The sequence below is a fragment of the Pygocentrus nattereri genome, chromosome 17 (genome assembly GCF_015220715.1).
Source record: "Pygocentrus nattereri isolate fPygNat1 chromosome 17, fPygNat1.pri, whole genome shotgun sequence".
In the NCBI taxonomy this organism is placed as follows: Eukaryota; Metazoa; Chordata; class Actinopteri; order Characiformes; family Serrasalmidae; genus Pygocentrus; species Pygocentrus nattereri.
In genome coordinates, this window is record NC_051227.1 from 36,961,675 (window position 1) to 36,987,215 (window position 25,541).

The following is a 25,541-nucleotide window of genomic DNA, read 5'->3' on the forward strand; positions in this document are numbered from 1 at the left end:
ACTGCCCACTAGTGTGTGTGCATTCACGAGTGTGTATGTGGCATTTCACTTCACGGATGGGCTAAATGCGGAGGTGAAATTTCTCTGTTTGTGGGATTAAACAAGCATCACTTAACTTAAAATCTGGACACCAAACATGTCTTGGCTGATCAGCTGTGTTTGTGGTAAGTGGAAAATCATGTACAATCAACATTTCACCAAACTATTCCTTTAACATCAGTCTTTTACAGAATTTCTAGTCTTTTTGTTGTGAGGACGTCTCGTGCTTGACTGTGTTATTTGTTGTTGTTTCTCCCTTTTTCTGTGTCGGTCGTGCATCTTTGTGTTGCAGGATGGAGGCTGCTCTGCCTTTTTACTGTGATATGACTAGAGGCTCCAGATGGCACCAGCTTTAAAAACTGCTTTTCACCTGTTGTCAGAAAGTGAGTTATTCGTCTGATTCAGCCCGTTGCACTGGTCTGCTGATTGGCGGGTAACCAAACACTGTTTGTCTAATTTGATGTGACTCAGTTTAGGCTGAGCGCTAGAGTTTGTATGAACGCTTTTCAGCAGTTTAACTTGGCTTCTGTTAAACCACTTTCCTCATACTTTTATTTGTTATATAACCTACCACATAGGGGAAATGTGGGGGAGGCCTGCTTTTCTGGTTTTACCTTTTTGTCTTCGCTTATCATTAGAATAGAGACGTTCATTTTTTCTGATTTCATTTTCTTTTGACGTAGATTAGTTATTTAATTTTAAAGCTCCCTGCTAGTTTAAATGTTTCAATTCATTTACCATTAAGCTTGTTGATTCATGTGGTCAATAAAGGACTGAATATCTGCAGTGCTGTGGTTGTGTTTGGTCTTCCCTTTCCCTTTATTTCATCTTACCCTTAGGAATTGTAATAGCCCTCTCATTGCCCATCTTGGTGACGCACCTGGGCAGTTATTTCCACTCACACAGGACCAGACGGCTGTCACTTTAACCGGGGAGAGACGTATAAATGCGATGCTGAAGGCCACACTGATGTTTCAGAGACAGATTTGAAATCATTGGTGAGATCTGACAAAAATAGCAAAAAATAGGTTATAGCATTTTCTTCAAATAACATATAAAATGTATTTTCCTTTTTCAGATTGACCTGGTTACTGCACACCACATATCTCCACAAATGGCTTTTCTGGCTTCACCAGAAAGTGGACTGGCTCTTTTAATTGAAGGGCAGGACTTTTCTCTGTAAACAGATGCCACAGTGAGCGTTGTGAACTTTCCATATCATTTCCAACCACTAAACTCCCTCCTCCTCCTCCCTTATAATGTCCCTGCTGGCACTCAAAACTCTAAATCTTGTCGTTATGTAACACAAACAAAGCTGGAACTGAACCAGACGTGTTTGTGCTCTTATGTACACACAAACAGTGTAGCAAGAAACACAATCTGTTCATGAATTAAGGGTAGAAAATATCACTGTGCTACTTGAACATATTTTCATGATACACAATATGCTCTTGATTTTGGTTTGATAAAAGTTTGAACCGGTTTGAACTGATTGTTATGCCTTGTTTTTTGCGAGGTTTTGCGTTTTTTGTGCTCTCAATCCAGAATCCGTCCCATGACTTCACCCTTGCCGCTACCGGACCCAGCTGCTCATCCATGGCAGTCATGAGCTGGAGGTTAGGGATCCAGCCTCGTGACCGGAGGGTCGCCGGTTCGATCCCCAGAGCCGTCAGCACATGACTGAGGTGTCCTTGAGCAAGACACCTAACCCCCAACTGCTCCCTGGGCGCTGCGGATTGGGCTGCCCACCGGTCCGGGCAGGTGTGATCACTGCCCCCTAGTGTGTGTGTGTGCTCACTAGCGTGTATGTGGTGTTTCACTTCACGGACGGGTTAAATGCAGAGGTGAAATTTCCCCGTTGTGGGACTAATAAGGGTCTCTTAATCCCGTGCTCTAACAACAGTGATAAATATTGTCATATTGCTGGTTGGGGAAACAAGCATATCATGCTATTCTGCAGCAAAAGCTATTTTTATACAAACATTCAAGCTGATATGAAACTGTAAAGGGGGCACCTTGAACGTCCAGTTATTATAAAAACACTGAAGTATGAAGGCACTCATGCTCCATCACTGCATTGCTCCACCCAAAGACTAGTGTGCCTCACAACGCCCTGCCATGCATCTTTCCTGCATGAATAGATAAATATATTTAAGGCCAAAATCTCATCTCAAAATTATCATAAAACAACGTCTCACACAGCAGGCAGTTTATTCATCGCCGTTTCCTGCAGTAACTTTCTGTGAGTTAGCTTTAAGAGGCATTAAACACTTCGGATATCTAGTTCCTTTGCATGAGCATCTTAACATCAGCGAGGTTTTAGTAGAAAATCTTACTTGTTTGATAACTTGTATTATGACTGCAGCAGCTTCAGTTGGCTGTGGTCCTGCGCCTGAGAGGGAGGGAAGTGGAACACAGTGCTATACAGTAAGACAAACACCCACAACAGTCAAACTACTGTGAGGCAGTAAAATAGTACCAGGGGAGTTAAAAGATTACGTGCTCTGCTCTTCATCGGGTTTTACCAGAAGATGGAAATAAAAGCCCAGCTGCTGCAGAATATTGCATCACGGCATTAGTGGTATATTCGAGTTCTAGAGGCTATTCTGGTAGTCTGCCAACCTATGGCAGGTAGTTTTGACACTTTATCTCAGGTTAAAACACAAATGTCACAAGATAAGATGCGTTTATTGTCATTGCACAGTGTACAACGAAATTGAGCAGCAATCCAACGGCACTTCCATCATACAGAACAATTTAAACATAAGGCTAAAATATATAAAGTGCAGTATTTAAGGAAAAAAGTATCAAAAAGCTCAAATATAAAAAAAAAGGACTATAAAACTATATATTCTAAAACAGTCAATAGACAATAGACGGGTGAGGTTGTAGTTGTAGGTGCACATTCCTTGGACAGCGTATAGCGTTGTATAATATTGCACATCTAAGAATTATTGCAAATATGAAATAATACAGATTATAGATTTCACTCTCGAGAACAAATGAATAATGAATAGAACAGGCGTGGAGTGGAACTGTGGAACAGTGTAAAGTGTCCTATGAAAAAAGCCACCAGCATCACTTTAAAACACTGAAAAAAAGTTCTAATTTTCCTTAAAAAGGGCCAATATCCTACATTTCTCTTTCCTTTTTTCCTCTCTGTCTACTTATGATCTTTTGTGTTGCTTCATGTACCAAAACAGTCTTAATTTATCTCGACGTCCATTTTCCAACCTTTACTCTATCCCTTCGTACTAAACAGACTGCTTTTCAGACTGATGTGTGTAAATGAGCTGTGCTCTGATTGGCTGGCCTGTTTTGAGCCTCGTTCAAAAAGCAGCCCAGGCTGAAACACTCCTTATAACTTTGGCATGAAAGGGTGGAGCTGAACCACCGTAGGCTGAATAGGACGTAAAGGATTTCGTAGTTTATATATGGACTGTGTGTACAGTGTGCTTCGAAACTTGAGCAGTGTTTATTAAACTTATTCCAAAAAAGCAAGAAGCCTTTCAAACGGACGGCAGACTGATCATAATATTTAGATTTCTTTCTGGCTGAATTGTCCGACGTTAAGATTGAGTCCGTCTTCTTATTCTTACTGAAGCCTTTTCATGTGGGAAACGGTGGCAATGTTGACTAATTATTTCAGGCCTCATACAGATTCTCACCTCTCCGCTTTACTAAGCAACGTCTGCTTAGAAAGATTGTGTTTAACAATTCCAGGCCGCTGTCTGACAGGTAGGCCTATTTTTCAAACGACAGATCCGTTTTCTTTTCAAGGTGCCTGCAGTGTGTGAGCTACGCTCAACAGCCAACTCCAGAAACTTAACTGTGAAATTCTGTCATTCAGCGGGAAAAAATGAACACAGTGGTATTTACAAGCATATGACGGTATTTATTAACACCCTATCATTTAAATATCTAAAGAGATACTAGACACTTCTTAAAGTCCTTAATTCAGATTACAAACCATCAACATTTTACTCACGAACACCAGCGTGGCACAACAGAATGCAGCGAAGCTGGCAAACCAGTGATGGTGTTGAGGGAAGAGATTCCACTAGAGGTGTGTGTCACCTCTAGTGACGGGGCAACAGATGGTGGAGAGGCACCTTTCCTCACACCAACCACGGGCGGCCACAATTCTTAACAGCCACACCACGGCGTGGCTGCTCATTCAAAACGTTCAGAGAGGAAAGCCATTTCAATTTCAGGAGATCTTGCACATTTATACGCAGTGAACGGAATCTTTTTTACAACAAGGAAATCCAGCCTCACACATTTGTGGAATCCCAGCTTCTCCCTCTCCTCTCTCCAACCTCCTGATCTGTATGTTTACTGGGCTTCGAGATCATCACCCCTTTCGAATGCAGGAAAACGAGTGAGGAGATCAAAGAGAGCTGGGCTGTAAAAGGAAATCAGAGAATTCTGCTCATTCCTCTTGCTGCAAGAGAAGAGTAGACTGCCAAAGTCTCAATGCTTCGAAAGCTGCTTGAAAGCAGCCTGAAATTGGACTTCGGTTTGAAAGGAACCGAAGAAAAACAACATTAAGAGCGTTGGCTTTACTTAAGCAGCACAGGAGTTTCCTTCACGATTAGTCAAGCTTGTGCTATCCTATGCGACACCTTAGAAAACATACCTACACAGGTATTTATAGAACATGACCTAATGCATTTCATAAAGCCTGAGGGCTCTACAGACTGCGCTAAACCTCCCATACTTTCTTCTTTCTGACTGCGCAGGTGGCCTCCTGAAAGAAACGATCCATCATCTAAAATAAAAGACAAGAACAATTTGTCATATTCGTCAGACTCAGGTGCAATAACGGTCACAGAGTAATAGAGAATCACTGGGGTTTTTTTTTTCTTCCCCTCCCATCACTTCATTAATATGAGGTAGGCAGTGGATTTGCCATGAGGCCACATGTGATCCCGTTGCTGAGGCTGAAAAAAACAGACAAAGTGACCCTGTTCAGTCATCAAGTATTTACAGAGCAGCGGGCTGAGGGCAGCCAAGCAGAACGAGTAATGCAGCCGTGTCCTCGTCAAGCTTTGCTTCTTGCAGTCGCTGCAGCCTGACGTAGCAGATTTACTGGCGTCACACCCAGAGGGACATTTCTGACTGAATGCCACGTAGTACAGCGCCGGCTGGCATAACCATACGATCAAAAAAAAAAAAGGGAACAAAAATAGAAAAGATAATCGCAGTCATTAGACTATAATCTGATTCTGTGAAATGACCACTTCAGTCTGATCTCTCACCAGCCTCATTTGTCACTCTTCTCTTTGTCTCGGCACACATCATTTCCATTGCCTGAAATGGCCTGGCTGTCAGTAGCCGTTTGCCTTGCTTTCCGTATGTACCATCACTGCAAATACAAAGACAACGCAATGGGGAAGCATCCGGCTTCTGTTGGCCAAGTGAGCGTGAAGCCTTTCAGGCAGAGGAGGTCACTGAGTCATATTGGACTCTACACCCTACAGGGGGGGGACAGAAAGCGTGAGAGAGACAGAGAGCGAGAGAGAGAGGGAGAGAGAGAGCGCACAAAAGAATAAAAAAAAAGAAATGAGAGAAAAAGAGGTCAAAGCAAGGCCTCTTCCTTTCTTACACAATAAGTACCATCGGGCTTTAAGAGAACTCCACAATCTAGCGCTGTACAGAATGACACTGACAAGAAACCGACGCTGTCAACAACTGAAATTTCCTTTTGAAAGTTTCTAAAATATCTTCTCAGCAAATTAGAAAAGATGAGTTGGGAACGAGGACAATATAACACACTTTCAACTGGGCTACCTTTGTCGTTTTTGCCGCATTCACACGTGGGCCTTGAAATACTGCTGTTCAGTGTCTCATTATGACAGGCAACCAGCAGCATACAGAAAAGGAGGCTTTGCCATGGTGACAGCACTACTGGTCAAAGATGGACGAGTATCAAAGAAGAACTTGAGCAACGTCGATCTTTTAAGGTTAAAAAGATAAATAAAAATCACAGCCGGAGGATAATAATGTATAATACTGGGTAAAAATTTGGGCAGTCGTGGGCTGGAGGTTAGGGAACTGGCTCTGTGACCGGAAGGGCGCCGGTTTGATCCCCCAGAGCCGACAGTCCATGACTGAGGTGCCCTTGAGCAAGACACCTAACCCCCAACTGCTGCCCACTGCCCCCGTGTGTGTGTGTGTGTGTGTGTGTGTGTGTGTGTGTGTGTGTGTGTGTGTGTGTGTGTGTGTGTGTGTGTGTGTGTGTGTGTGTGTGTGTGTGTGTGGGCAGAATTTTTCTCCTGCTCCTTCGCAAACAATGAAATAAACATCAACAACAACTACAGCAAAAATGTATCAAAGCAAACAACCACAAGTGATAGGGCAACTAACCATTTCGCCCATGGTCTCCAAGAGAACCTTTGATTCACAGCAGTGTAGCAACAGCTACGGACGTGAACTAGCTAACTATATTCTTCTTAACTGTTGGTCATATAATCATGAAAGTATTATTAGTGGGCGGCATGGTGGCGCGGTGGGTAGCGCTGTCGCCTCACAGCAAGGAAGGCCTGGGTTCGATTCCCCGACCGGGGTCCTCTCTGTGTGGAGTTTGTATGTTCTCCTTGTGTCTGCGTGGGTTTCCTCCCACAGTCCAAAAGACATGCAGTCAGGCCATTTGTGTAAAATCATCAAATTGTAAGTCGCTCTGGATAAGAGCGTCAGCCAAAATGCCGGTAATGTAATGTAAATTATAGTTGTCAGCCCCTCAGTTAAAAAGAAATCATGGGGTCTTATGTAGAGCATGGTAAATACGTGTTTGGGTCCCCAACTATCACTACAGAACATATGCCAGTTGTTTTATTGGTTTATGTGCAGCTTATTAATGATTTTTAAGCAGTGCATGACCCAAGTAAAAACCAATAACAAACTAACTTTAAACTGTGGATGAACTCTTTATGAGGCTGGTCTTTTTTGTAAAGTGGTAGCTCAAATATTTTCAGCAGACTTGCACCGCAGGGACGGATGTTCTTGTTAATAATTAAATACGTATGAACTCATGCAGGCCTGTTGGTTGATTAGTGGCACCAAACCTTTTCAGCCCACATCTACAATTTAACACCCATAAAGTTGTGTGGTACCTTAAACAGCAGCAACCCCCTCCAGCCAGCCATTAATTAGGGATGATTATTACTCAAACGTAATACACTGGAAATAATGGGATAAGTGAGCTTGCCGTCTGTCCCAACACAAACGGTTTTTCAAAGGCTGTGGGGGGCTAATTGACTTGTGCACCTGACATCACTTTCTCACGTAGCCTTGGCCATAATTTACAGCAGACTCAAGAACAGAGTCCAGCATCGCCACCTTGAATATGGGTCAGTATAATCAAATGTTAGTAAAGGTTTTCTGTATTTAGAGAAGGCAGGCTATCAGCATAAGGCTTCTAATCCAATACTTATAGTGCCATAAACGGCTGATGGAATTTCCAGTGAATAAGATTTGCACATAATGCGGCACGGTTCGGCGGTTTGTTTATTAAAATGATCACTTGTCGCGGCGCTAATCAGGCAATCGACTCAAAAGCCAATTACAGCTGCATAACTAGCCAAGATAAGCCTGAACAACAAATTACAACAACTGATATTTCAAATCTGTGTACTCAATCTGCTGGAGGTCAACTAACAAATCAATTCTGGAAAATAGGTCATGATCACCACAGCTGGGTTGTCTCCAAAGTCGTACAGAGTCAACACTGAAACTTTTCTCCTTCTCTTAATCACGATGGTCTTCAGCGGCCACTTGTCTTTTTTTTTGCATCTTTTCACACATTTACAAATACCAACCATTAATAACACAACAACTACTTTTCACTCTCTCGTGTGAGACCCAGAGCCTGTTTGGCTGGACATAAAATTAACTACATTAAGAGTCATTAAAATACAGCTTTTCTGCCAGCGCTGACAATAAACAAGAAACAGTGAAGACTTAGTATTAGAAAGTTCTGAGTTGTTGGAGAATGTTTGCTGAGAATATTGTCATATTTTCTTGAGCATGTTGCCAGTTTCCACTCTTTACCTGGAGTAACTCCTACGGAAAACAGTATTCCAAAGTACGGCCACAGCTTTGAACATACCTACGCTTTTTACAGCACAATAATCTTCAGTGATGCCAATAACAAACCTGCAGCGTTGACTGATCAAAGACTGATGAAGATGGAGACAGGTCAGAGGGATGAAACGATAATCTTCAACCTGGACGACTATGTTGTGAAAAATGAGGATCCCTTCACGTAACGTCCTGGTTTGACTGCTCTATTGGGGTTGAAGGTGGGAGGGGACTTTGGGGAAATGTAGCAAAAAGCAACACCTGACTGACCCATTCTTGATTTTGCCCAAAATTGGCCTGGTGGCCAGTGCTGCCTACCCCTGTTCAGACATATTCACTAGGCGTAACCCCTTTTCAACACGACGTGGTCGCATCTCAACTCTACACGTTTCCCTACAGCAAAAATAAGGAGCATCTGATCTTTCCTTTTCTGTCTAGAGCTTCAATATTGCTAATAATTGTCACGCCTCAGGTGGACTCGGATGCTATCTCGGACTCCATCTCCCAGACGGCATCGGGAGATCACACGCCTCGGGACGAGCGCCCGCGTCACTACCAGCGCTCGCAGTCTCCTGATTATTGATCAGACGCACCTGTACAGGTTGACCTACTTTGGCACTATTTAAGACCGGTCCAAAGTCGGGTTCTCCACCATAAGAACGTAGTGGGCGATTTCTACATGTCCTATGACTGCATGTTATGACCATTTCTCTCGTTTCTACCGACTTCGTCTTTTGGTTTCACCCTTTTGTACTTTAGCTGGTGGTTTTGGGCTTTTTCGTGTTTTGACTTGGAGCTGGTTTGCGGATTTCGCATTCTGTCTATCCCTGGGATATTGTTAGTGTCACGATTGGCCCCTCCCATTCCTGTCCATGTGTTCGTGTTTTGGTATCTGTAGTCCTGCCCCTCGTTTTGTAACTCCGCCCCTGATTGTTGTCACCTGTCCCTCGTTTTCCCTGTATACTTAAGCCCTGTGTTTGCCCCTTGTGTTGGCCGGTCTATGTTTGATGTCTCGGTCTCCGTTTGTTGTGTTGATTCTGGTTTTTGTCATGTCTGTCCCCCGATCTGTCCGTGTTGGCTAAATGAACCTGGACCGTTTTGACCACGACCCTGGATTTGCCCCTAATAAACATGCGTCCGCCTCCTCGCTCCCCGTTACAGTTAGCTTCATCCGCGTTCGTCTCTCCCCTGTCAAACGTTACGATAATACATAATATATAAGACTTTAGGATGACATAGTGGAGTTCTGTCTGATCCATTCAGGCCGGTTTCTTAATAACATAAAAACAAATATAAGCTGTATATAAAAAAACCCGCTAGACACAAACTAATGTGATGAGCTAAAGCATCAGTCATCAATACAAAGGCAAAATACATCACCACAGAAAAAACGACATTACGCTCCTAGCACTCAGTGGTTTAGTACTTGGTGGCTGATTTGAGTTTCTGAATATGAGACAGAGAGAAAGCAGGGCTACATAAAACTTCCTCCCAAAGAAACACTGTCAGAAAAGCAGCGGCATAAGAGATAGCTGTGCACGGAATGCCCAGGAAAAGCCGTTTCGCCTAAAAACGATGCTCACGCTGTGATGGAACGGCCACTAAGCTGCAAGATACTGCAACATGTTTGCCGTAAACAGATCATAAACCCCTCCAAGTCCACTGTAAGTGGGTGGCATTTAAAAGCTCACTGCACAGGAGCCTTTAAGCTGATTAATAATATCTATGATTGACCCATAATTGCCATCATAACACCAACCATTACATCACGATCTGCAGCAGCTTCGATATTTATAGGCTCGTTTGAAAACATCTTTCCTCCTTATACAGAGTATATGTGCTTACTCGATACAGGTCAAATATGAATCCTAGCACTGTCCAGAGTGTTAATCTAACAAAAAGCAACTAGGCTCGTTTATGGAGTAATTTGCTGTAGGGCTGCAACAACTAATCAGTGCTAGTATTGATAATAGCAGAACTGTTGGCAGCAAACGTCTTAATCGATCAGAGAACAACGTCACCTGACCGACAGAACGAAAACATCTCACAAACGGCAGAACCCACACTTGTGGAAAGCCGTTCGTGACAGACGTCTTCTAAAGAGCAGGAGCACTTTACACTGAAGTCTTCTAGACAGAGTTGAACTTGCATGGCACAGGAGAACAACAGCAGCGCAGAGACAGCTTCCCCCTTATATAGAATACCTATGCCGTAACGCATATCTACGCTGCCCTGTTTATATAACCTACGTCTACGCCTCTCTGTTCCAGGCTTCTGGGAAAAGAAAAATAATAACTGTGGAAAGCCCTGGGACTCAGACCCTTACACGTCTTTAAAATCTACTTCATTTTCAAAAGTCCTGTGAGAACCGTGGGTCTTACTTTCAAAATCTTCTGTGATTTTCTTTAATCACATTTTTTACTCCTTTTTCTTGAAGGTCACTATGAGTTTCTCAATGACAATTTATGTGCTTATAACCCCTGAGCCATAGTAGGGCTGTCACTGTCGATATACGGGTAATCGAGTAGCCCAGTCACTGATTATTTTGACAATTAATGCAGTAGAAAATGTGAAAACAATAAAAACTGAACAATTATAAACCTCAGACAGCCGTTCCAAGATTCTGAAAGGCTTTACAGGAAAAATACAAACTAGGAAGCTTTTAAAAAGCGATCAAAAAAACACAAAAACAAAAGAAAATTGTTACTTTCTGTTTCCTGCTGTAAGAGCGCAGAGCGGCAGCACAGCTTCAAATTATCCTCATGCAAATGCCTTCAAAGCCAAGTCAGTTTATTCAGAGAAGGTACGTTTTAGCTGTTGTTTTTTTTATATATATTTTAAATCAAACACTGAAATAAAATGTACTCATCTTCTGTTTTGTTTATATGTCATTAAAAAATGGCAAAACAAGAGGCACAACTTTGGAGGTGTCACGATTGGCTCCTTCCACTCCATGTGCTTTTGTTTTGGTCTTCCATGTGCTTTTGTTTTGGTCTTCCATGTGCTTTTGTTTTGGTCTTCCATGTGCTTTTGTTTTGCTTCATGCCCCTTGTTTTGTGACTCCGCCCCTGATTGTTTTCACCTGTCCCTTGTCTCTCGGTGTCCTATTTAAGCCCTGTGTTTGCCCTTTGTTTTCGCTGGTCTTTGATGTATGTTGGTTGTTTGTTACCTGCTGTGTTGGACGTTCTGTTGGTTCTGTTCTGCTTGTTCTGTTGAATTCTGGCGTCAGTCATGTCTGCCCCCCGATCTCTATGTATTGGCTACTTGAACCTGGACTGTTACGACGATGACCCTGGATTTGCCCTTAATAAATCTCGCTTATCTCAGCACGTGCGCCCGCCTCCTCGCTCCTTCACCCATGCTTTATGTTGCTGAACGTACTGCATTAGTGTGATGACAGCATAAATATTCAGATTCTCTTACGAGAGCTCACCATACAAAATGCTTCTGATAACTGCCGTTAGAAATGTAACTGATACTTCAACCCTATTACATTACATGGGAACGTTTCCCGGTTGTTTGAAATGGGAAAACGAACTGATTTTATTGACTGATTTCACAAAACTGTTTGGTTCACCACTTGAATAAGTTAACTTATCCATATGCTGATATGATTGTCTTGGCTGACTGAGCCACACAGGCTGCTTGCTTTTTGTGAAGTTCCCATCTGCCTGTCTGTAACCGCTGCTTCTCTAAGGTTGTTGATCACGCTACACACAGCCTCTGCCGCCTCACACACAAACAGTACATAACTACAAAACAAAGGCTAAAGTTCAGAAAGACAAAGCCCTGGAGATGTTCAGGCCTGTGCTGCCAGACTGCAACCATTCAGACTAAAAGGCAGGTTGTAGTAGTGAGTGATATACAGTTTAACGGATGGTGTGAATGACTGCAAATTTGACTAAACTCCAGCAGTGGTTGATGGCCACAAATGCAAGTGTGAGTGTGCTGGACCACACTGACCACTAGGGTAAACTGAAGGCGGTATTCATATATAATTACATGAGCAGAAATGCATCAGCCCAGTCTTAACGCACAGGTGAGAAAATTAACAACAAAACGAATGATGGAGGATGGAGGGAGGCTGTTATCCCCAAAACAAGAGCCCTGCTGCACTCTTGGACAATGATGGATCACCATGGTCACCACAAACCATGGCTAGATACAGGTAATCTCATTTGATGCATTTAGTCTTGTGCACATCAAACAGGTTTGTTAAAAGAGACCATTTGGGCTCAAATTTCAAAATGTGCAATGTCGTTTCCAGAGGCACCAGGAAAAAGGCAAGGTCCACCCCAAATATCCCAACATTTTAACATAAATCATACAAAAAAAACAAAAAAACAGTGCATCACCACACACTATACTTTTACACGTCAGGTTTTTATTATTCCGTGATATATATTTTTGATATTTTTGTCCATGCTGCCAAAAAAATAAAAAATAAAAAAATAATTAACACAGAGACAGCTGCACTTCCAATAAAATAACTCCATCCAAAATATGATTTCCAAGAAACAGTCCAAGGTCAAAACACGTCGAGCAAGGCTATCCTGGGAAAACCAGTGATCAGAAAATCCAGCAAGGCAGAGAAAAGGGGTCGATACTAGAGCAACACCACAGAAACAAAACAACAACTCTGGAATTCAATACAGACACCAGAGACTTCACGAACTCAGATGAAGAAAATACGCCAGGCCCAATAAGTCTCAGCCTGCGATGCGCTGTCTACAGCGAAGGGGCGGAAGCAGTGATCAGTAGGCCGGTGAAGTAGAGCGCTGGAGCACAGAAGAGGGGTGTAGGCGAGGGCGTCACTGACTGGTTCAGTGCTGTGGAAAATGTGATTTGAAGAGGAACATATCGTTGCCCTCGGAAGAAAACCTTGTATCTCCATTTTTGGCATTTTTCAGTTTTTGACATCATTTGAAAGCATCTGTTGCTCTTTACATTGTTTGCAAATTTTGTGATGAGAGGCCTAAAAGAAATGACCCAAAACGACATGGGAAAAATTCTGGTTCCATTGACTTACATTGAAAGTGAAGTATGTTTTTTCCTTCTCCTGTAAAGTTACTATTTTGGAGATACGAGCAGCGACACGTTTGTAAAACTCTTTATATTCTGCAGTGAGTAATGCACATTTGGGGTGCACAGTATATGGGTGGCCAATATATGGATGGCAATTAGCAGCAAATGTTCAGGTACGCTGACGGGAAAACAGTGAAGACTTTCAATAGCACTGACCTAAATAATCCTACAAAACTCATCATTCTAATCTTCCATATAGCCTAAAGAATATGAAGCAGTGAGCATTAGCAGCTTTTACCTTTAGACCTAACCTGTCTTATGTGAACAAGCTGGCTAAGAGTTATTCCACTAATGCCTCACTGCAAACAAGCGGCTGATGAAGCTGTCTTAGATGGTTAGAAGTCCACCTACCACAGTTTCTGACATGATCTATGTGTTATGTAAGCAAGTAACATTATACCAGTGTGCATCTTCTACAACCCCAGTTCCAATGAAGTTGGGACGTTGTGTAAAACATAAATAAAAACAGAATACGATGATTTGCAAATCCTTTTCAACCTACATTCAAATGAACACACTACAAAGACGAGATATTTAATGTTCAAACGGATAAACTTTGTTGTTTTTTGCAAATATTCACTCATTTTGAATTTGATGCCTGCAACACATTCCAAAGAAGTTGCATCATCGTATTCGGTTTTTATTTATGTTTTACGTCCCAACTTCACTGGAATTGGGGTTGTACGACAGCACAGCCTGTGGGCAGCGGGGAATCTTACTTCACCCTTTGGAAATGTGCGGTGATGTTAGTTAGTGGTGTTAAGGTCAACACGTCTTCTTTGTGCTGAAGCTTTAAACTATTAACATCACTAATTTTTCCATTTTCTTACAGGCTGAAGCACAGCTGCTTACACGATTGTTGCCCCCGTGGTCAAATATAGCTTTTAAATATCAAGTTTTACTGATGGCTCTCTTGACAAAATCCAAAATTATTTCCAGCCACAGCCAGGCTGTGAATTTGTCTATTATTATTATGCATTATAAGTACATCCAAGTCTAGACTACAAGTGAAACACACCACTAATGCTGTGCAACGCGAGTAATCTGGAAAACTACACTACTCACGAGAGACCTATGGAGTAACCGACAGCAGAGTGGAAAGCGGTTCTCCCGAGAGCCTCCACTGCAACAAGAAGTGATGAGCTAGATGAATAAGAGCAAGAGGGCGATGAACATGCAGCCACTGTTGCTCTCACTGTATGTTGACAAACTGCACTCACTCTATTTTCACGTTCGTCCTGCTTTGCCACAAGTTACATGTTCGGCTCATGTGAGTAACGTCAATGCATTATTTGAAGTAACACAATCGGATAAAGCTTGTTTGGTCCACTTACCTAGCTCAAACAAAACAGTGGTTTTGAACGGAAGATCTCTCTTTAGCACCAAATTTGAGCAAATATGTCAAATACAATTATTCACAATTAACCTCACAAAATAATGTGGCTAATTGTGATTATTTTTGTCGTTTTAGAGCCCTGGTTTCATAATCAAGCAGGGTCCGTTTCTTCGAATTCTGGCAGGAAGCAGCCAAAATCTTTGTAGTCCACAATTTTACCATCATGGGACACATTTATCTTGAACTCTTGCGTTAATGAATAAAGACAACAGTATTTCCCTTTAATGCTGAAGCTGTGATGTGGACTATTCACGCTTTTCTGCATTTCTTTCTTCATTTTGTTTTCGTTTTTTTTAAACCTGACTGACAGAAGCAGTAATAAACCCTTTATTCACTCACTGAGTGATGAACCAGAAGCACAGAAGGTCTATAAAGTACCATTTGGAACGTCACCTGGAAGAATGATCAATCACATATACCTGCGCCTAAAACACTAAAAATGTCAACATGAAAACAAACAGGCGTGATCACCGCCTACGCCGGCTCTCTTCTCCACTGGGAGCAGATCAGATCACACTGTCACAGTAATTACTGGTACAGTTCAGGTAGATTTCAAAGGTGACATACCGCATTTCACTGGCACAGAAGTAGCTAATACAGCACTGTTAGGCCTAAACAGGGATTCTGTAATGTTTGTGGAGCTGCCCGTCTCTGCAGCAGGCACCAGGCACCAGGCACCAGGCACCTGGCACGTAGAACTCCACTCCAAAGTAAGTTTTTAGGGCAGTGGTCAAGTGACTGACTGCTGGCGGTCAAAAATGTGCCTGCAGCAGGACATTAGTTGCCTTCGTTAATGCACCTTTTTAGCTCTGATGTCTGAGGAGGCAACACAAAAAGCAGATCTTGTTCAGTTTTATTTTAGATATGCTAATTTTATTCATAGGAAAACGTCCATCCTCAAACAGCCAACACATTTTCAATAGAAAGCACGTCCCAAACCACAGATCAGCACCACGCCATGAAAGGCAATCAGACTGTTATTTTTATATTAAGACGCTGCTGCTGTCAGGACAAAACCTCACGTCTCCATTTTTTCATTTTTTGACAATTTGCATTAAGGCAGTTGCTGCGCATGTGGCGTCAACCATTCATGGTGAACGGACCGACGGAATCCAAGCAATGTTTTTTCCTCGTCCTGTACAGTTAACTTTTTAGAGATACAAGGTTCGACAGCAGTGATATGATGGAAAGACCAATGGTTGTGCTCCTTAAGTATGAAGCCGAAGCCTGGGCTTTTCCTGTAGCGCTGAATGTGCCATCTGGGCTCAGCATCAAAGGTTAGGCCACGCAGAAGAGAGATATACCCCTGAGAGCCATTCTGTGAAGCAGGACGCCTCGTGAAAACACGCAGCGCTCGCCCCCAGAGGCTGCCACACACAACTGCGTGACACCTGGACAGCCGCTGCACGTGGCGTTCACTCCTCTCCAACAGGTCATGCCCTGAAAGAGGGACATGCATATCAGTGCACGGAGCCTACACGCTTCCCTGTTGAGGCGAATGACAGATTTCAGCCCACTGTTTCTCACGACTTTCATTACAGAGGCACTGATATGAGAAAAATAACTCACCTGCCAAAAGGAGGAAGATGTCAAATAAATTAGTTTGAAACACTGACGGACTGTTATGTCGTCTCTTTCCAATGTTTTGCTTATCTTTCTGCAGAGACTTCATAATGGAAATGGAACATGCTATATAAATGAGCTTTTAAATAAAATGATGATGGTGAATTATTATTATTATTATTATTATTATTATTATTATTACTACACTGTATTCAAGAACCACAGCCTAAAACACAAATTCAAACACTGAGATTATATTTAAGGGCTCAAACAAAGCCTATGATTTTATTTATTTATTTTTTTTTCATACTATGTCCACTTATGACATACGTGGATAAGCACAATGTACAAAAATGGTCATAATTCATTTTTACATGACCATTTTTCCAACCTTGCTTAACCCTTTAAACGTCCCCGCCAAGAAAAAAAAAAACAATGCAAAAAAGGTTTTTTTGTTTGGGCCAATAATAAAAACAATTGTTTTTAAAGTTTTTTTTTTTTTTTTTACCCCACAGTTTTTAAAATATTTACGTCTACCAAACTGTCGAGCTGGCGCTTTGTGACAAAATCAGAACATACTGTACACAGTGATTCAAAATGTATTGATCCTCATTCAGAAACCAGTCCATGTGTGTAAATGATGATTTCCGTGACACCGGAGAAACAACGGATTTAAAACAGGCTGTTTTATTGAAGCTCAGTTACCATATATTGATTGTAGAGACTGGAGACCAAACAATCGATTCTGAAACGGCAGAAACTGTAACATAACATTAAACACTTCTTTAAGCGAGGAAAATGCAGTTTCCCGTGACAAGGGCCCTTCGGTGTTCAGTTAACATACATCATGTTTTCATAGTTATCCATGTTATCCTATGACATGTGTTACTGAGGGTCTAAATCACAGAATTTGCTTTCTTTTTATTCTGATGTACTATGTAAATTACTACGGAAATACTAATGTTTCAAAGCATACTTTTCATTTTCCAGTCCATACAGTACATATATATGGAAATTAAGCCCATTTCGAATTCGCTGGCTTGCCTGCTGAGCCCACAGCAGCTTAGCCCCACTCATTCCCGATGAGGCACACTACAGATATTAAATCTAGAAGGCATAATGATATCAGAATCATATTTAACACACACACACACACACACACACACATATATATATATATATATATATATATATTATATATATATATAGATAGATAGATAGATAGATAGATATATCGATGCCGTCGGAAGAAAAACTTGTATCTCCATTTTTGCCATTTTTCAGTTTTTGACATAATTTCAAAGTATCTGTTACTCTTTACATCAATTGTAAATTTTATGATGAATGGCCTAAAAGAAATGACCCAAAATGACACGGGAAAAATTCTGGTTCCATTGACTTCCATTGAAAGTGAAGTAAGTTTTTTCCTTCTCCTGTAAAGTTACTATTTTGGAGATACAAGGCTTTCTTCCCCCAGCAGCGATATATATAAAATGTATTTTTATAAAATTCTCTACTTCACTAATACTTAACACAGACAGTGCCAGTCATGCCTGCTTTTACCTGCCTGTGTCACCGTCTAGAAATAAACGCTGCTTTGTAATGCTAATCCAGGTGGATCTGGCTTCAGTTTCTGCCTCCTGTATATATTTATGTATCAGCATCTGTATCGGCCCACAGCTCCGACACCTGGGCCTCCCAAAATTAAGCCATGCTTGTGTTCCGCTGTCTGCAACAGCATTAACGGCTTCACCCATTACTGCCATTTGCCAGCTGGTTTTCTGCTAACCAACTACTGATGAGCGAGCTTTAGCCTTCAGAGTCAGGCTGACTCACTGCGTTTAAAAGAGATCAGATTGGGATACTCAATCATGCAATTAATCCACTCAAAGTCTCGAGGGTCATCAAAAACAAACACGAGTTCAGCGTGCATGATGCACGGTGAAAAGAGGCTTCACCACAGCTAGAGGCCAACCGTCACTCACAGCGTGAATCCACCACACTGAAGTTTGCTTCATGTCTAACAGAGCCGGCGCCATTGCATCAGATGCTGCACTGAATGCCTAAATGACACCGAAAATGAAAGCATTCTATGCGGCAAACTGTCAATGCAGATACAGAAAGCGGCAGTTACCTATAAGGTGCAGCAGATCAGGTGTTGACAGGGTGGCGACACTGCACACCTGAGCCATTAGGACGGCCAACGCGGTTGTGAAGACAGCACCCAAACGTGCTGGTCAAGGGAGCGAGGATAAACAGCTAATGTCTGCCAGCTTTTTACTCAAATTTTCTGTCCTACCTTAAACGGAGCAGCAGTTACACGTTGTTATCGCTGATCCATTTAAGGTGGAACAGAAAGCTTTCGTGAGACGCTGGCGGTAACACCGGGCTCAGCAGCTGCTTCTCCCCACAAGGTTCAAGCTGCTGCTAAGTGCCAATTGCGAAAGGCGCCAAACAAATAACTCGCTCCACAGGGACGTTCATAGCCACCGACTTGCACCTCTATTTGGTTGTAGAGACCACTTCTATTCAGGCGTGGATTAACCTAATATAGAAACACAAGATCAGACTGTACATGATCCTGTAATGCTCAGTGCATTTAATGCGGAGACGTAGCCTCGGAGTTTACGTTTCTGTGTACTTTTATATAGATGCATCTTTGTTTATATTTTTATTTATATTTATATTTCTTTTTCGTTTTATGTCCTATGACTCAAAAGAATGGCTAATTAGGTAAGTGATTCAAATCTGTCATTAATGTGAACGAACCAGAGTCACGTGCATCATCAGCGAACAAACTAACGGTCAGAACGAGCCTTTGCTGCGAAGATAGTTACCTCGGAACAGCTCAGCTGTTTGTTATTAGAGCGAGGCAAAGGCGAAAAACGTGAGACACGAAAAAGCACACGGATTCCGATCTGAGCGTTCACATTAAGGTCACAAGGCCACGAATCGGATACGACCACATACGAAAGTGGCTCACGTCGGATTTGAGTCACACTATGGCAAAAAGAAATCGGATCTGTGCCACTTCAACCTGGTAATGTGAACGTAAGTAAGTCAATAAAATGTATTTATACAGCACTTTTGGACTGGCAATGCCTTAGCTGCCCTGACCATTACCCAAATGCCTGCTTAAAAAGGTAGGGACTCCACAGAATCATAGCTTAATGTCACGACCGGCCCCTCCCAGTCCTGTCCATGTGCGTTTGTTTTGGTTCAGCCCCCTTGTCTGTTGACTCCGCCCCTCATTGTTTTCACCTGTCCCTTGTTATCCCTGTTTTATAAGCCCTGTGTTTGCCCCTTGTCTTCACTGGTCTTTGATTTGCTTGCTTGGTTTGCTGTGTTGTTTGAACCTGTTTATTGTTAGTCATCATGTCTAACTCTCGTTCTATCCAAGTTGGACCGTTTGGACCGTGACCCTGGATTTGCCCATAATAAATCTCGCTTATCTCAGCACATGAGTCCGCCTCCTCGCTCCCCGTTACACCTAATTTGATTTCGTATTATTTAAATAGCCAACAGATTTTTATTTAAACCTCAATATGCCAGTGTGGCCGTGTTATTTATGCTGCTATGTATCATTATTAAAAAGATCTGGCAATGTGCGTTTCATGTGTTCGTTTAGCCCTCAAGAAAGATCCAACAAGAAAGCCCACCTATTTGCCTGTAAAGAACCGGAATCATAATCCGAAGAAGCCATAAAAATTCATAATCAGAGATAAAATGCTTCAGATGCGTCTCAAATCCTTCGTACGTTCTAGCCTAAGAAAGGAAGAAATGGCATAAATACTGTAAGAGTACTAATGGTACATTTTTGAATCGATTCAATTACTGTGGACTTGTCAAACTGTCACGGGTAACCGTCCCTAGCAGTGACCACGCCAAGTCATCAGCAGCAGCATCTCTAAGGAATTGTCATTCTGTACATTGAGACTTAACATGCCAGGAGACGATGCGTATAAGCCCTGAAATGAAAACACAGAAATGTAGCTCTGGCAAATCAAAAATGAGGAGGAAGAGTCCATCCATCCCTGAAGGAACTTCCGATTCTTCTAGCATGCAGACAAGAAGACTGGGCAGCTGGGAAACATGCGGTCAGTATTTGACAGCAGTCAGTCAGCTTTAAAGAGACGCCTGTAAACGGGCCATAGGGTCAAGAAGGCTTAAAGCAACACTGCTGTGGTTTAAAACGCTGTAAAACTCATTGACTGAAGTACGGAGTCAGTTTTCCACCACTCTGTGAGTTTTGCCAATCGTTACTACAATCCTGGCAACAGTCCCATCCCATTCACTTCTGGTGTCCAACATAAAACCTTCTAAAACTCTACTACTGGCTCATAAACGGTTCTTAATTAAGGAAAATCTGGGAAGTTTTGACCCTCATGGAAGCATCTTCATCATTAAGACTGGCCGTCTGAACTGTGACTACAGCTCCCTGAGCACAAGAGCGTCCTGGAGCACGCTCAGAAGCTCTGCTCACTCAGGGGTGACGCGCACTATAAGACGTTCGTACCGAGCGCTGCAGAAATGAGCAAAAAGTCTTGGGTCACAGCGCCTCGGAGGAAGACAACAACAGGGAAGCGGCGCGAGATAACAAGCAGATAACATCTGTCCGTGTTACAGAATCAGAGACGCCTTAATCTACACCTTGTTTACCGTTTTCTTCTTCTCTTGAGGCCCAGAGTCAAAAGGGGCCGCTTCTACTAGAGCTAATTAAGAGCCACACAATGAGCTAAACAGCAAATCGGGAGATTACATCACAGAGATGACTCATCCTCACTGCCCTGGGGCAGCAGAGCATGTGACCACTTAACGCCTCCCGTGTTATCTCAAATGATGGGGACGCCCCAGGAAATTAATTAATAAAACGCAAATGCAACAGAGATGGAGACAGAGGGCGCGGTCCGTGCCAAATTATAAGCAATTGTTAGCCACATCAATGCTTCTGCAAATAACTGGACCTCACTTTATGATCAAATTTTACACTTGATTATTTCAGAATTTCATTATTATTGATTCATTATTATTGATTAAGCATACGCGTGTGACTACGTAACGCAACCTGTTCAAAAACAAACAAACAAACAAACAAAAAAGGCAGAGCAGACGCGGTTTGTGACGTCACTGGTTAGGAAACCCAATAAAGGCACAGCTGCCAAGCAAGAAACGTCGACGTGACGTATTACATACGTAATAATTAAGGGAATCAATTCATTTCAGCCACTCAGCAGAACAAGAAACCCCCATGTCGTGGTCACGACCAGCCTGCATCTTTTCTAAGCCGTGTCTGAAAAATAAAGAGGAAGATGAAATGAACAATTCCCGCCCAAACGCTGCTCTCTGATTGGCTCCGATTCTTGCGTGCGGCAAATGACCGCAGTCCAGCGATTCAATTCAACGATCCGATTCTCTGGAACGGTCTGATTCTATGAACCGAACGCCCAGAGGCGGGATTATTTAATCTGTATCCAGCTTCTCTGCTGCTTATCTAGCCCAGCTTCAGCCAATCTGGCCGAGTAAAACAGGAGGAATATTCCTCCGTTGTCAAAACCTCACTGAAAACAGCCTGGCCTGGCTAGCCAAACAAGTGTCTTACACGGCCGACCCCTTCAACATGTGAACAAGACAAAACTGGAACTGTACCTCATGTTTTCTTCCCTTCAAATATAAGAAACCAAACTCAGGCTTAACCAAGGAATTAAGAGAGTCTTAAATCCGAACAAAAAAGCCCTGTGAGACAAACCGCCTGCTGAATTTACGTCAAGTTTGATTCAATTTAACGAACCGATTCCGTGAACGACTGCTTCAACGATGCACTGATTCACAAGCCCTATTAACCCGTATTATCACCATCCTTTTAAACGAGGCTCGCTTCAGCGAGTGAGCCCGAAAAGCCGCTCCATCCACTCATTAACGCACTTTAATATCACCTTCTGATTCTCGAACTTTCCCGTTCCACCTTAAATGGCGCTCCGGCGCCTCAGGCTGCACCACTTAAGGAGGAACGGGAATGGGGGTTTACTGTTCTAGTTTTATTTAACGCAAAAGTTTGATTCATCTTGACTTGCGAATCGGTTTGAGCGGTTCGTTGAAAGGAACCGATTCCAACGAGCGATTCGTTCGCGAGTCTGACATCTCCTCCAACGCCTGTCACCTAAATAATCTCGGACACGTGCGTGCGAGGTCCGAGAAACGAGGGCTAATCCAGCCTAATGGACACAGCGCAGAAACCGCAGAGTGGACAGAGGCCGCCCGATTCAGAGCACCAACTTACTACGTCTGTACCTGCTCTTAAAAACGGGTCCAATTACTCAGGAGAACAACACCGGGGCATAACTAACCCATTTCAGAACCTCGGCCAACGACCACAGCACTGCCCAGATATAAATAAGCAGATTTATTAAAGCCGCATCTTGCAGCTTCTTATCCAGCCAGCCTCCAATCTATCTGGCGGGGTAGTGACAGGAGGGGAAGGGGGGAATCCTTCTGCTCTCGAAGCCTCAGTCCAGCTAACTAGCCAGCCAGCTAACGTGCCAAAACACGAGCGCTGGGCGAACCGTGTCAAGAAGACCTAAACCAGGCTCGGGCGGCTTGGCTCGCTTTCTCCAAATACGAGAAGCCCAAACTCGGGCTTAACTACCGAATTAAGCGAGTCAGCTAAGCGACCAACGCCAGCCAGCGCGCTGTGAATGAAGCGCCCGGGGAGGCGAACTACCAGCCCCCCTGAACTGAGGCGCCGCTCAAACAGGTCCACAGACAGACCCACCTGACACCGCTGGAGCTGCTCTAGCGCGAAACGCAGGCACAAAACCAAGCGGCAGTTTCTGCCACCCGAACAACAGCAACAACCTCCGTGAAGCCGAAGCGGACCTTACCTGCGCTGCCAAGGAACAGGAGCACCAAGACGATGAGCTCCTTGGTCTGAAACATCTCATTCACTTTCTATATATATAGAAAGAGAGAGAGAGAGAGGGAGAGAGAGGGGGGAGGGAAAAAAAGGTGAAGTATGTTTTTATCTGTGGCGGCTGTTAATATTAATCCTCCTCTTTTCGAAGTTGCCTCAAAGTTGCTGCTTCTGTTGTTTCCGGCGTTGGGGGCGCTGGCAGATGAGCGGAGTGGACACAGCGCCGGGGTTTAAAATAGCATCGCCCGTACGCGAGTAACGGGGCGCGCGCACGATGCAGCCTGCGCACACGCTGCGGATTAATCCGCGTGACGAGGGGGAGGGTGAGGGGGGGGTTAAAATAGTGCGCTTCAAGAGGCCGTGGGAGAGGATTTCCACGCGAAAGCGTCCGTTTCAGCGTCGTCCGCGGATTTAATATTCAGGGACATCACGGAGGAGGAGGGGTATGACGTAGGCGTGTCGGCGTGAGAATTTCATACGAAACGTGTTTTATTGACGTCCTTATGTTCTGCACACGGAGGCGCCGTAGACTGTGTGTGTGTGTGTGTGTGTAAGCTGTGCAGACTCGAGCAGACCCCTGCGCTCGCCTGCCTGCGTGTGGTTTATGCTGGAGACAAAGAAATAGCTTGAAATGTTTTCAGGGCGGCCCGAGCTTTCTTTCTATGCCCCCCCCCCCCCCCCCCCCCCCCAGCTTTATTTGGCTCTCTCTAAATAATGATCTCCCTCTCGGATCAGTGAACTGATACTCCCCTTTGTTTCCCACCGAGGGCTAAGAGGGGGGCTCTGGCCTCTGAGAGGTGCTCTGTGTGGCCCGTCGATTCAGGAACAACTTTAGCCTGAAATATTAACCACACTCGTGAAAAGCTGGTTCCTCGAGGGTCCTGTGTAGAACCAAGAGTCGCTGCTGTCGGAGGAAAACCTCACATCTCCATTTCCAGTTTTTGGCCTAATTTAAAAGCACCTGTTGTTCTTTACATTGCCTGTAAATTTCATGAACGATGGACCAAAACAAACGGCCCAAAATGACTTGGCAAAAATTCTGGTTCCATTGAATTCCATTAAAAGCAAAGTAAAGTTACCATTTGGGAGATACAAGGTTTTCTTCCGACAGCAGCGTTTTATAGGACCATGTCAGGCTTTCTCATTTTCTAATAGTTCTTCAGCTTGATTATGTGTTACATGTGGGTGGGCATAGAACGTGTTCGAAAATGGTCCTTCTTGACATCATAACAATGGAAGAACCATTTTTTGGTGCTGTATAGAACCCTATATGTCACATTCTCCATCAGTCTGAAGAACCATTCCGCCGTGCAAAGAACCATTCTCTTTACTAAAGAACCTCTTGAAGAACCATCTGTAAGAACGCAGTAGTTTGAAATTAGTGTCCACTGCATTTTTATTCGATCCACTTTTCCTCCAAACGAAATGATTTTGTCCTGGTTTTCTCCAGTTTCACCAAACATTCGCAAAACAAGCGGAATAGGGAGCCGCTCACTGTCCGCTGCATCACAGACATCTACACTCCCAAAAAAGAGGGTTCTTCAAGGCTTCTTTAGTAAAGATAATGGGTCTATGTAGAGCCATGAACACTCAAAGCACCCTCTGTGCGATTAAAGGGTTCTCTGCATCGTGAAATGGTTTTTCAGACTGATGGAGAACGTGCTGTAGATGGTTCTATATAGAACCTTTTTGAAAAGGGTTTCACTATGGTTACAAGCCAAAGAACCCTCTTTGCTAACAGTGTACTCCTACTAAAGGTAGCATTATGGCAATAATACGTCACTATATTTCTGAAATATCTTGGAGTTTGCATGTTCTCCCCGTGTCTGTGTGGATTTCCTCCGGGTTCTCCGGTTTCCTCCCACAGCCCAAAGACATGCAGTCAGGCCAATTGGACATGCTAAATTGCCCCTGGGTGTGAGTGACTGTCTGTGTCTGTCTGTCTGCCCTGCGATGGACTGGCAACCTGTCCAGGGTGTATCCTGCCTTCCGCCCAATGACTGCTGGGATAGGCTCCAGCACCCCCAGCCCCCCCCCGCCACCCTGACGGAGAAGGATGGATGGATGGATGGATACTTCTGAACCTTTTCTAAGTATACAATAGGCATCGCAATAGTTCGTTTTTCTGAGGTTTGATAAGTTGTAACATACAAAAAAAGTAGTTTAAAAATGATTCATATCTGCACTGCACTGTAAACCAGGCCTAATTATGCTGTCCTTTTAGCAGCACATGAAAATAACATTTACGATATGCTCTGAAGTCATGTCCTCATTCTGTGGTTGGGGTCACGCTGAGCAGATTTGTTAATGGGAAAAATGAATTCTGCACCCAAATATAATAGTGCTGCTGTTTATTAGTAGACGTACTTTCATGTGATGTCATTTCAGTGCACAGCATTACTCGTATTTCGACTCCTCAGTGACCTCGTAATTCAGGGTATCCAGTGACACGTATCCGGTTTAGAACTG

General features: G+C 43.3%; 1 protein-coding gene across 9 annotated transcripts in view; it reads right to left on the reverse strand.

Moving 5' to 3' along the window:
• ncam1b (neural cell adhesion molecule 1b) overlaps positions 1 to 23,446 on the reverse strand; it is a 112,254-nt gene extending 88,808 nt beyond the window's left edge. For 2 of the 9 annotated variants that reach the window (XM_017711083.2, XM_017711081.2), the window contains exon 1: positions 23,044 to 23,446. In XM_017711083.2, coding sequence (XP_017566572.2) covers positions 23,044 to 23,098 — 55 coding nt within the window. In that variant the 5' untranslated portion in view covers positions 23,099 to 23,446. The remainder of the gene's footprint in view (positions 1 to 23,043) is intronic. The other 7 variants (XM_017711082.2, XM_017711084.2, XM_037546707.1 and 4 more) reach the window with 5 other exon arrangements.
• Between the last annotated feature and the right edge of the window lie 2,095 nt (positions 23,447 to 25,541).